Source organism: Rattus rattus, chromosome 9 (assembly GCF_011064425.1).
Source record: "Rattus rattus isolate New Zealand chromosome 9, Rrattus_CSIRO_v1, whole genome shotgun sequence".
Taxonomy (NCBI): Eukaryota; Metazoa; Chordata; class Mammalia; order Rodentia; family Muridae; genus Rattus; species Rattus rattus.
In genome coordinates, this window is record NC_046162.1 from 27,342,638 (window position 1) to 27,355,596 (window position 12,959).

Genomic DNA, 12,959 nt, shown 5'->3' on the forward strand with positions numbered 1-12,959 from the left:
ATGGAAAGGAAGAGATGTGAATTTTACTCCAAGATGGCATTGACACACTCTCTCTCTCACTCTCTCTCTCCCCCTCTCCCTCTATATAATTTATTTTCCATGTATGGGTGTTTTGTCTGCGGCTATGTCTGTGTACTACATGTTTGTAGTGCTCGTGGGGACCAAAAGAGGGCGTCAGATCCTCTGGGACTGGAGTTAACAGCTACACCTGGGTGCTGAGAATCGAACCCTTTTCTGGAAGAAGAGAACGTGCTCTTAAGAGCTGAGCCATCTCTCCTACTCCGATGACATTGTCTATATGTAGAGGTTGTGTTTACAATTTCATAGCAGGGGAGGCCCAGAGGTTCAGAATTGTGTGTGTGTGTGTGTGTGTGTGTGTGTGTGTGTCTCATAAGCAGTGGACAGACACCCACAAATATCAAGAATACTCATTTTGTCTTGTACAGCTTGTAAGGTGGAGGCTCTTGGCAAGTTTCCGAATGAACCAGAATGATTGCAATGCCTTACAAATAACTTGGTGTTCATCTTCTGTTACCTAGGCACTGCCTAATGAAAGGCCACACTAGTTTCTAGTGGCAACTGATTCTCCAGGGACTAAAAACTCCAGGAACAACAGAGCACATTGCAGAAGGTGTGGTAATACAGACGAACATACTAATAGATTCCTGCAAAGACCAGCTTAAGTTCTCAGATGAATAATACACACAGCAAGTTTGGAACCTTATACTATTGGAACTGTTTCTGCTCTAAAAGCATTTTTTTTTTTTTTTTTTTTACATTTTAAAATACGGCAGAAGTGTGCCACAATATTAGGAGACTAGAGCAGAACAAAAGGGTTTCCTGGATGTCAGGGAGAGGGTGTGTGCACACTAACGTGTTTTGAACCTTGAACCAAAAGAAATGACAAATCCATTTACACCATTTCTTTTCATACGGTAGTTAATCATTTGCACCAAACGAAGGACTCGGAATACAGTCCCGGGGAGCAATTCCAAACCATTCACTCATCCATCTTCGGACCTTTTTAACTCTTCGTAGTCCACGATGCCCTGAAGACGAGTATTAGTCTAGTCAAGGAGAGAGTTAAAAATTGCTCTGGGTTTGCACGCGGCAGGGACCAGCCTTTCACATTGTCCCACGTGGTCCCAGCAGGTGAGTGTGGGTGTGGGCGCGTGCGGCTCGTGGTGTCTGCGGAGTGAGCGCGAACACGTGTCAGAATGGCTGGGGTCACAGTGCATGTCCGGGTGTCACCTCATCCTTTCTCGGAATAGTCTCCCGGACCAGCCTCAGAGAGAAACCGGCGTCTCGGGCCCACTCACCGGAGGCGGTGCGGGAAGATCCCGCCGTGCGCGATTGTGAGTGAGCGTGGGCGCACGGGGGCCGGGCGATGGCGAGCTCGCGCGCAGGCGCAGAGTGCGCGAGCCGGCGGTCGCCGCAGAGCGCGGGGGCGGAGCCGGAGCGCGGGACCAGGCCATGGCGGCCGCCGGGCGCTGGTGCCGGCGCTCGGCCCGGGAGCGCCTTTGTCGCCGCGGAGGATGGTGACCTCACGGCTCGGGCCGCTTCCGCTGCCTCTGCCTCCCGAGACGCCGCAGCCGAGGCCGGACGCGGGAGAGCCGCCGCTGTAAGCCGCGCATACCGGGCCCCCCGCCGTCGGAACCGAAGATCTCACCGGAGGGGCGGGAATCGGAACCGGGCAGCAGCGAACACCGCCATCCCCAGTGCCGCCCCGCAGGCAGGGAGGCTGCGGCTCCAGGTGACTGCGGTCAGCCGGGAGCATCCCGCAGGCCTGCTGCCCACTGCGCTTCCCCTCCCCCACCCTCGCTCCTCCCCGCCGCGCCCCCTCCTCCTCCCGATCTTGGCCGGGGCCTGGTCCCCCTCCGCACCCCGCCCTCCCGCCCACCCCTGAGCAGCAGTCGGTCTCCTGCGACCTCCTCGCAGAGCCTCATAGTGGTTCCCGGGGCCTCGGCTTTCCTCTTCAGCACCCTCCATCCTTCCTCTCTCCCGCGCCGGGAGAGGGAGAGAACCCTCACATTCCTGAGATGCCCTCACTGGGGCTCACCCCTCTCTGCTCTCCAGCACCCCTGTTGCAAGGCCTTTCCCGGTCTCTCTCGCAGAGGTGCCCAGTCCGGGTTCCTTTGCTCAGGTTTGCATTTCTAACTTTCCCTCTTTTGCGTTTTTGTTCACTCTTTGCATTCAAGCTTCCTCCCTCTTTCCTGGCGTCTCCCCACCTCGCAGCCCATAAACTCAGCCTAACCATGTGCAGGCGGTGCAGGTTGCGGGGTTCAGAAAGAGCTGCCAAGCCCATCGAGTTAGGGGGACCCCTGGCTTAGCGTGCGGTGTGTCACTCTTCAATCTCGAGCTGCTCTTTCTTACTGTGTTCCTTTTCCCGCTCGCCATCCCTGGGTTCGCCCTCTCCAGCACTGCTTTCCCACCCTAGGACCCTTGTGGAGTTAACCCCCATTCTATCTGGGGCTTAGGAACTTGGCTCGACTCTTGTAAGCGCGCCTTTCGGTGTGTGGCGCGGTAGAGCCAGCACCCTTGGTTGAGGCAGGGAGCACCCGGGCCTCTCTTCCTGGCAGAGTTTCTGCTCCACGTAATCCCCTAGCCTTGGGGTTGCTGCGTCCGTGCCTTGCTGCTGTGCTGTGCTCGCTGCCAGTTTGCGGCGAGCTGGCTTGGGGTTACTATAGTTCAAATGTATCTGAGAAAAGCAGGCGGGGTGGGGGGAGGTGCGGGGAGAGAGTGAGATGGGGCGGGGGAAGGGGCCTTTGCAGTGGGAAGGCATCAAAGATTAATGGATGGCTTTGCATCACTGTCTGCAGTAAACAGGAAACTAGTCTGAAAGGAAGGGGGGTGGTGCGTAGAGGCCGTGTGTGTGTGTGTGTGTGTGTCTTTATTTTATAAAATACCGAGTGTGCAGTTTTGTGAATCTTGAACCAGACCCAAAAGGATGAGCTGTCGGTGCTGCAGTCGTGACCCAGGCTGAGCGTCCAATGGCAGAGGTAGCATTGTTTTCCTTCTCTCTGTCAGTTCCGGTCCCTTATGTTGGACGATGGCTCTTTTTCACTTAAGTGTGGACTCTTATCCATGGATGTGGTTTCGGAGATGATGAGGAATCACAGGATTGCTAGTAGTTTCTGTGGAAACCAAGTACATACAAAGTTAGCTAGCAACACAGTGGGAGTGGGGAGGACTAGCTATATTTAAAACGTTTGCCAACGCTTATGTAAGGAAGTTCTCTTTCCTGGTTTCTCCCTTCTGGGCGGAGTTACTTCGGATTTTAGGGTCCAGCTTCGCCCTCTCTTGTCTCTCTTTTTTTAAGGTCTCAGCATCCCAATAGAGAGACAGCCTCCTTGCCTAGCATTTGTTTAGCATCGGTTTTAAATGATTTAGATTTTGTTTTAATTGCTGGCGGCAAGGAAAGGTTGATGGTTTTTGTTTACCTTTCAAAGGAGGAAAGAGGTGTGACTTTCAGCCCTAAATCATCTATGTTATCGATTTAAGTCGTCGCTAATTTTATGTGTTATTCTTATTTTTGCTTTGCCTTTTTAAATAGGCAGTTAAGGAGTTGCGGGATTCCTTTTATCTTTTATTTTTGTAATACCACATTTTCTTTCTTTTATTTAAGATAGTTTTTCCAGCAGAGCCCAGCCATTCTATTTTTCTTATTGTCAAAGATTCTTTATCTGAGGATCTGTGTTTCCTAACTCTCAAGCCCGATAATAAACTGCACATTATACAAGAGATTGTTTCCATGTCTTGGAGAGGCATTTATTGAAACAGCTACGGTTTGGGGTTCGGGTGAGCATTTATTGAATCTTTCTGTTTCTGGGAAGAAAAATTTTTTTGTTTCCAGGATGAAAACTTTAATTTTTTTTTTTTTTTTTTTTTTTTGGTGCTCTATAAAGTGGTTTTGAGTCATCCTTAGTTTATGTTGCTTGCAGAGACATGATGGAGAATTCATTTCCAGTTTCTTTCTATAACTCAAGGGAGTGTTAGGATCTCACAGGAGAGGTAAGATAGTGCAGAAAGTGTATATATTTGCACTTGGGTGTGCCAGACCTTTTGTTTTGGCTGTCCTGTGTCTAGGATTGTTGGTTATCTGTTACTGTGCCTTGCTAATGCTTGTGTCCTCCACATGTTTCTACGGGACATCTTTCTAATGACTTATAACAGGTCCAGAAATAAGTGATCCATGGAATAGGTAATAGATTTGTTCTTAAGTGGGCTACTTCATCTACTCCAGTCCCCTCAGACATTTGGCTCATGAGTGACTTGTGTTGGTCTTTGTTTCTGGGCATTCTTCTGCACTGGTAGCTTTGGGAACCCACAGTTTCTTTTTTCTTTTACTTGTGAGACAATAGCTGTAGGTGAGAATTCCCACAGAACATGGACCTTTCGGCTAATGGGTTTCTTTTGTAATATAGATGATCCCTCTAAGGATTAGGTGGCATTTTTCCCCACCTACATTCACATCCAGATTTCCACAACAGGAGTATGTGCTAATTTTTCTCTTTAAGAGCTACAATAGATGGGAATTGTCCTCATTTAAGAAGTAACATCAAACACAGAAGAAAGTTCCAGATTAGATAAATACTGACCACAAATAATAACTCAGTGATGCCCAGTTTTGCTTGTTAGACAAACGGCAGTAGTGATTTATATTGGATTCTAGAATATGCAGAAATTGTGACTTTTCCATTATTAAGGCTGCCTACTGTTGTTTCCCTCTAGGTTATGGGACATCTCTTAGATACCCAAACCTGCAGAAGCTCGGGTCCCTTTCAGAAATGGCATACAGCTAATGAGCATCCTTCTGCATGCTTTTATTAAATTGTATTAATGCCATTCAGCAGAGGCCTAGGGGTGGGACCCAGGACAGCTTTTGGGAGTTGGTTCTTTCCTTCTATGGTGTAGCTTCTAGGGATTGAACTCAGGTTTCCAGGCTTCGCAGCAAGGACTCTCTGTTTGCTGAGCCATCTCACCTGCACCCACTCCCGGTGTTCAAAGCATCTCTAGATTACTTACCACACCTAATGCAGTCTATGAACTAGGTAGGTAGTTTTTATACCTTATCATTTAGAGATCAGTGACGAGGAAAGGTCTGTATATATTCAGAACAAACATTTCAGTATTTTCAGGGCAAGATTATTGACTGCACAGATACAGACCCTGTGGATGCACATGGTTGACTATAGTAGCAAGAGCTTCCCCTCAGTCAACAATTCTCGACTACGGTTTACAGCCAAAGCTGGTTATAGAGATGTTATTCTTCGTGATAGTTTCTCCTCAGGACAGAGTTGCTCTGTTCGCGTCCCACGGTATATTTTTTGTATATAGGAAAATGATTAAAAGCTCTTACTCATTTTGAGTCATTGCAGTCTTTGTCTGACAGCAATGGCATATTATTGGCAGCGTGTTTACCTATATGACAACATTCCCATTATGGGAATGATTGACAAGAGGGTCATTAATATCCTCTCAGTGGTGTGCTAAGCCGGGTTCCTTTTAGTTCAGAGTGTCAGCTAGGGAGTTCGACAGTTCCAGAGTCGGACGGGAACACTGACACTCAACTAACAGCAGTCTGTCACTATAATTTCCTTCACAAATAAATGTTTTCATTTCTGTAATGTCTGAAATTACTGCCAAAGCTAGAAATGTGTTTAGCTTTCTCAGCAGAATTCTTAAAAGGATATTGTCAGAGCCAAGAGTCCAGAAGCCTCCTTACTCTTAAAGCTATCCTTCGCCCACTTGGGCTTGCCCTGTGCCGTTCCACAGATGAATTTGTAGCTATTTCATCAAATTGTCCTCTAAGATCCCGATAACTGCTTTCCAGTTCCTTCCTCCCCGCAACCCCCCACCCCTGTTCTTTCCATTTTCTTGATGATTGTACTGTCTAAGCAAAGATCTTCCAGACTCAGAGCTTGGCGTCTCCCATGGCTATGCAAGTCGGCCACCGTACCAGGGAAGCATTTGATGAGTTTCATTTTCCTTCTCCAAAGAGAGACTCTGAGGATTGGAAACTAAGTGTAGAAAAAGAAAACAATATTGCAAGTTATGATTCCTGTGTCTTCATCGAACATTCTCTGCATTGTAAACTCAGTATTCAGTTGGGAGTGTGGCTCTCTAGGCTTTCTTCACAGAGGCAGGGTGCTGGGTTTGAACTCTGCAGCTGTAAAAAGGAACAAAAGGAATACCTAGTACTTCGGTTTTGATTCTGAGCGAACAAGGACAAGGGCAGATGCAGACAACTGAACCTGAAACACTCTGATTAGTACTGTAGGCTTTTTCATTTAGTAAATATGTAAGATTTTTGCCTCTCAAATAACTACACGGGGAAGGTATTTTCTTCAAATTAGAACAAGTTAGAACGTTGTCGTGGGCCGTTCTTGTTGCCAGGTAGATTCGGAGCCGGTGGCTTCTTTAAGTTTTGAAGTGTGAACATTTAGTCTGAATCACACTACTGGGGCAGATCTGAAAGTGTGAGCATTCTGATGCATTTATTATAAATAGGGAAACACAGTAGGGATGTTTCCGGGAAGGGGGGGGCGGCGGCGTTAGATTCCTGGGAGGCTCTCCAAAGGTGGTCCGTGCTGATTTCACTTTACAGCCTTCATCTTTTGATTTTTTTTTTTTTTTTTTTTTTTTTTTTTTTTAGGTCTGCTCCAAGGAAACAATCAAAGACCAAACATGGCTGCAAAGGAGAAGCTGGAGGCAGTGTTGAACGTGGCCTTGAGGGTGCCAAGCATCATGCTGCTGGACGTCCTGTACAGGTGGGACGTCAGCTCCTTTTTCCAGCAGATCCAAAGGAGCAGCCTCAGCAACAACCCCCTCTTCCAGTACAAGTACTTGGCTCTTAACATGCACTATGTAGGTAAGTGTCTGCACGCGTGTACTTGGCTCTTAACATGCACTATGTAGGTAAGCGTCTGCACGGCTCCTGGCTTCCTGACAGCTTTGTTTTGTTTATATGCTAAGGGTTTCTGGAGTTACAGTCTAATCCCTTCTCCTTCCTACCTCTAACCCCTCCCACGCGCCCCTCTCTGTTCTCTTTCCGTATTTATAGCGCCTTTTTGATTAATTGCCATTCCATCCATGTTTTAATTTAGATAAAACGAGCCTCCAGCACACGGAGTTGACTGTGCTAATGGATGCATTTGCAAGTTTTGTCTCATCGTCGTATAGGACTAACCAGAACCAGAGGGAAGCAGGGTCGATTTTGCTAGACTTAAATATTGGAAGGCATGGGGAAACATTTTTCCTTTCAATACGATGAAATGTAAAACGGGAGAGATACTGTTCCTGGAATCTGGCCTCTTCTGGTTTGGGGTTAAGTAGGAATTGCAAAGTAAACTTTTTTTTATTCAGTATTTCTTATTAGTAAAAAATTATTTTATAGTTGTATGAGGGTTTGTCTAGATGAAGACATGCAATGACTACTGTGGCCAGAGGGGGCCGTTGGAGCCCCTGGAACTGGAGTTACAGATGGTTATAAGCAGTCATATGGGTGCTAGGAACCAGAGATCCAGGTCTCCTGGAAGTGGAGACAGTGCTCTTAACTGCCGAGCCATATCTCTAGCCTTTCTTACTATTCTCGAGTCAAAATAAAGCATTAAAATCACTTGCAAATATAATATTCGCTTCAACTAAATGAAATTTTAGTGTGTAATAGTTTTTTCCTCAGAAAAAGATAATCTTAAGTAAGACTTGGTATGTTTTGAGGTTAAAGAAAGTCAGGATATGGGGTTGGGGATTTAGCTCAGTGGTAGAGCACTTGCCTAGCAAGCTCAAGGCCCTGGATTTGGTCCCCAGCTCTGAAAAAAAGAATAAAAAAAAAAAAAAAGAAAGTCAGGATATTCAGGCATGAAACAAAATCTACTCGATTAGCTTTCAGCTTAGCAACTATTGAAACACAGATTAAATGGTGTGTTATACATAAAGACAATTTTGTTAATGGATTTGTAAAGCGACAAAGTACATCTTTTTATAAAATGGTAGACAGTTGTCCTGCTTGAGATTTTCATTTTATCCTTAGAAGGGTTCCTGAGTCCCAACACCTTAGCCCTTAGAAGCCTGTCAGAGTATCCCAGGTCAGTCATTAGGGGAGAAGTAAGTTGAGGGAGAAAGGACAGCACGTGAGTGAGATTCAGAACATGTGGGCACCATGAGCTCATCTCTCTCGTGTGACACCACAGTGGGAAAATGACGGGGACCCTGGAATGCTCAGCCTTAGACTGTCCACGTGAGCCAGTTATGTATGGAAAGTAGTTCCAGTCAGTTGTTGAACAGAGAATGACACATTTTTTTAGCCTTCATGTAAGACGTGTTTTACCTGTGGTTTTAGAAAAGCCCTGTTATCATTATGTCTCTAAAATGTTAGGACTAGTTATTACAAGACAAGTGCCTCGTAGGTAGAAACATTAATTTTAGAAGTTGGATAGGTTCTGATTCAATTGAAATCCACTCTGTCCTGTGACTTTGGGAACTCAGTTGAGTCTTCTTACATACAGTGGTTAGGTAAAGTCCATGGTAGGGTGAACACAGCCTCTGTGTGAACTGGTATTTTGTTGCCTCTGTCAGAGTACTATGTAATCTAATGCTTCCTTTTATAACATTTACTCCTAGATACATTGTAAAAATTCTCAAGTGTCAGAGAATTGCATTTGTGGTCAGAAATCAGAACCTTAGAAGTGTTTGTTAAAATTATTTCTTTCCCTCCTGTCTGTTCTTTATATAGTCCTCTGAGTGCCTCAGAGTAGCTGTTATTTCCTCGTGTAGAAGGTATCCTGTGTGGGTGTAAGTCAATATGAGTACATGTATCTTCTTTTTCTCTGTGATGGGCATAGTGGGCCTGGCTCGGGAGCCTGGCTCTCACTTGCTGATGTGGCAACATCACTACTGTGTGCAGGTGCTTGTGTTGGTTGTTGTTGTTGTTGAGACTGGGTTTTACTGTGTAGCCCAGGCTTTCCCCAGATGCTGTATCAAAGCTACCATCCCCCTGCTTCAACTTCCCTAATAATCTCCTGACAGGTGTTTATCACACCTGGGAACATAAAGTTTGTGTTGTTTTGTATTTTTAATGTTGGCACATTCTAGTCTGCCAAACTGTAAGCTTCTACTTCAATGTTCCCCTGCCCCCACCCGATAAGTCTTCACTCTCAAGCGTTTAGAGCTGGGTATGACGTTGTGTGTCTAGAATCACAGCACTTGGTTGCCTAGGAGGAAGGAAACTAAGTTTGATGTCAATCCAAGCTACTAAATGAGTCCCAATCTCAGAAAAACTGGGGGTGGGAGGGTGGGTTGTGTTGTGTTTTGTTTTATTTATTGTGGTTACATTGAACCCTTTGCTCTGCTTGGAACTTCTCTGCCTAGGCCATGGTGTGTTGTTGAACAGTTTCTTCTAGACAACTCTAAGGCATATGCATTAATTTAACTCCTCTTTTCCTCAGTGACGTGTACTAAGTTCTGTATGCTCTGGTCCTGTCCAAACATCCTCCTGTTGTTTTAGGCTTGTGTGCCTGTGTCCAGTTAGTTCCCTGACTTTTATTCACTGAGGGCTTGGATGGTGTTTTATAGCCTGAGATGGTTACTTTCTTCTTTCTCAGTGCTTTTATTATTAGTTTCCTTTTTCTTCCCCCCTTCCTTCCGTCCTTCTCTCTCTCCCCACCTTCATTCCTTAGGAGAGGAAGCCTCTTAAAATTTGATTTTAGAAAATGAAAATTTTTTCCAAAAAGCAGGACACAATTTGAAATAACTGTCAATCCTGTTCTCATCAAGATTCAAAATTATAGCTCTTTCATTGGTTTTCTGTGAGAGTTTAATTATCTAGTTTCACTCCTCAGACAAGAACCCTGTAGAAATTTTACTGCATTTCATTGTTACTGTAAAATGATACCATTAAGGATGTCCTTCTGTGAAACCATGGGCAGCTTGTCTATAGTCAGGATTTTTCTGGTTTAGAAAAACATTGACTCCTTGGCTTCAAACTGGCTAATAGGATAGGCCAGCTGCTCACTGACCCCAGGCCTGCCTCTTTCTGCCTCCGTGGCACTAGTACGGTCATCGCGCACACGCTCTGCGTGACCTGTTGTCTTGCACTGAGCCTGGGGACCTGAGAACTCGGGTCCTTGCCTTGCCCTTGTTTGCTTTCTCTTACTAAAACACTGACCAAAAGCAAATTGGGAAATGAGGGTTTGTTTCAGCTAACACTTCCAGGTCCACTATTGAGCCACGTCAGGCTGGAACCCAAGGTGGAGCCGAAGTCCAAGTTACGGAGGACACTGCCTACTCGCTGCCTTGGCCACTGGCTCGAGCTTAGCGTGCTTTCTCATAGAGCCCAGGCTCGCCTGCCCGGGGATGGTGTCACTCCTAGCGGGCTATGCCCCCCACGTTAACCCTCAATCAAGACTGCCTCACAGGTAGAGACACGGGCCAACGGGATCCAGGCAGTCCTCAGGTGCGGTTCCATCTTTCCCGGTGACTCTAGGTTATGTCACATCCACAGTAAAAGCTAACAAGTGCCCTCTCCCACCCCCCGTCTCCCTCCCCTCCTACCTTCCTTCTTTGAGACAGGTACAGTCTTGATAGGAGCTACTCCTTGGTATGAGGCAGACACAGGCTTGATAGGCAGCTACTCCTCAGTACATAGCTCAGGCTGGCCTTGACCTCTCAGTGCTCTTTCCTCAGCAGCGTGGGCCTCCGCCATGTTGAGATTCAGACTACCTAGGTGTTTGTGTTCCATTGTCAGCTTTGGTGGTTGGGGGGATCGCTCACAGTTTTGAGCTCACAGCTGTTTCTGTTTGGGCCTCTGGACCACCTTTGGATGGAGTTAGTGTCCCCTCTGCGACCATGAGCAGTCAGTCGTTTGCAGTCTACCATGCTGCGTCTGCTGCACTGAGGCCCTCTCTTGTAGAGATCATGAGCTCCTGTCTGGTCACATGGGCTGTCTATTATCTCTGCGTTCCTGCAGGCACTTGATCTTCAGGGAGCTCACCTCTAACCACCTGCTAGATGGCTTCATGTGACCAGCCTGGACATTAATTACCTCGCCACCAGCCACTGCACTCACACCTTACTTCATGTCAGACTTCCTCTTCCTCCTGTGTTTACTCTCTTAGTAGCAGATCCGTCCTCTTGATTACCTAAGCTAGAAAGTTCACGGCCACCTCCACTTCTGTATTTTTAACCATTCATGCAGAGAGCAACACTTAGATCTGCTTAAATATGTTTTTCAGAGCTGACCGCCAGCCATACCCAAGCTGCTGCTTTGACAACAAAACTTACAAATATTTCCTGCCCCAGGTCTTTGTCTAACGTATTCCTCTATTCCTTATGACTCCTTCTTCTCTTCCCTTCCCTTCCTTTCCCTCCCTTCCTCCCTTCCTCAGTTCTTCTATAGTCCTACCATCACTCTAATAAAAGAAATGGCTTTTACTGTTATGTGTTTATTTTCTATTTTATATATTTAAGTGTTTTGTCTTCATGTATGTCTGTGCACCCTGTGTATACCTGGTGTCTGTGGAGGCCAGAAGAGGGCATCTGATGTGTTGGGTTTGAAGTTACAGACAGTTTGTGTGCTGGGAATCAAACCCTGCAAGAATATAAGTGCTCTTGACTGCTGAGCCATCTCTCCATCCCCAGTCAGCAACTTATTAAACAGGCCATCATTTTTAAATGTTGCCAGTTATAGTTATAGTTATAAATTGCCATTGGCTTAGCTTCATCATTATCAACCTTATTCAGGGTCGCCGGTTACTGTCACAGAGCAGATAGTGATGCATGTTCACTCAGAATCAAGCCGTGAGTCTGAGTGGTTCTCATGGTGGAAGGGGTCATGCTACCTTGTCAGGAGCAGGCAAAGAGCTGTTTGTACCTGTTGGATGTGTGGACACACAAACAGGCTCTTCTTTTGATGTTGGATGTCCATTCGGAATAAATAGGGTTTTGTTTGTTTGTTTGTTTGTTTTTATACCCAGGAGGATTTTATAAATGATTTGTGGGTATTGTATCACGATCAAAAATACTTGTCAGTATTCAAAACAAGAGTGATTGCTTTATGTCAGATCCTTTGTGGCTCGTAGAGAGAAGAGTAACTGTGTAGAGAGCACACTGCCAGCATTTTCTGAGGATGGTGAAAGAAAAAGCAGAAGGGAGAAAGGACAGGTCAAGCATAACAGTGTTGCCAGGGTCTTGCCTCAGACGTGGGGATCAGCAGGATGTGGTTGGCTTCTGGCTTAGGTAGCAGAAAGCTGAAAACATTTTTTTATAGCAGAGGAAGAGTTAGAAAATAAAAGGATTGGACACAAATGGTCTGAAATAATGTAGTGAAAAAGTTAATCACTGAGGGGAGATTGCTGTGAAGGGAAACATTCTGGGTTTTCCCTTCTGGGATGGGGAAGAGGACCTGAGTTGGGTGTTGGAGTGATGGGTGGGAAGGTGGAGGGGTTGAGGTTGGGGTGGGATAATGACACACAATAAGACATCTGCAGGTGGAGAGATCTGAAGACGCAGCTCCTGGGAGTCCAGAGACAGGATGAGGGAATTGTGTAAAACAGGGAGGAGATGCTGAGGAGGGGTGGGCGGCGAGAGGAGCCCCGGCTTGCCTCTTTGTGCTGCATCTAATTATGAGGTGGAAAGACGGTGCAGAGTGCAAGGCTATTTCCAGTTTCAAATCCGCAGTGATAGTTTTGAACTGACTGAACCTTGGTAGTGAAATTAAAGGGATAACCTTCATTTGTTAATAGTTACTCGGAAAATAATTCACTTCAACATGTCTATACGGCTGCCTGGGAGGCAGAACGGCAACCATTTCTGTTTGTGTCTCTGCTGCAGGTTATATCTTAAGTGTCGTGCTCCTCACTTTGCCCAGGCAGCATCTGGTGCAGCTTTATTTGTATTTTTTGACTGCCCTGCTCCTCTATGCTGGACATCAGATATCCAGGTAAGGCTGCAAGCCCAGTTTC

The 12,959-nt window shown here is 46.2% G+C and overlaps 1 protein-coding gene across 3 annotated transcripts in view; it reads left to right on the forward strand.

Moving 5' to 3' along the window:
• The first annotated feature begins 969 nt into the window (after positions 1 to 969).
• Rnf145 (ring finger protein 145) overlaps positions 970 to 12,959 on the forward strand; it is a 42,805-nt gene continuing 30,815 nt past the window's right edge. Inside the window, exons 1-3 of one of the 3 annotated variants that reach the window (XM_032912000.1) lie at positions 970 to 1,152; positions 6,656 to 6,871; positions 12,829 to 12,937. In XM_032912000.1, the coding sequence (XP_032767891.1) occupies positions 6,688 to 6,871; positions 12,829 to 12,937 (293 nt within the window). In that variant the 5' untranslated portion in view covers positions 970 to 1,152; positions 6,656 to 6,687. Of the gene's footprint in view, positions 1,153 to 1,335; positions 1,356 to 1,470; positions 1,754 to 6,655; positions 6,872 to 12,828; positions 12,938 to 12,959 lie in introns of those variants that run through there. The other 2 variants (XM_032912001.1, XM_032911999.1) reach the window with 2 other exon arrangements.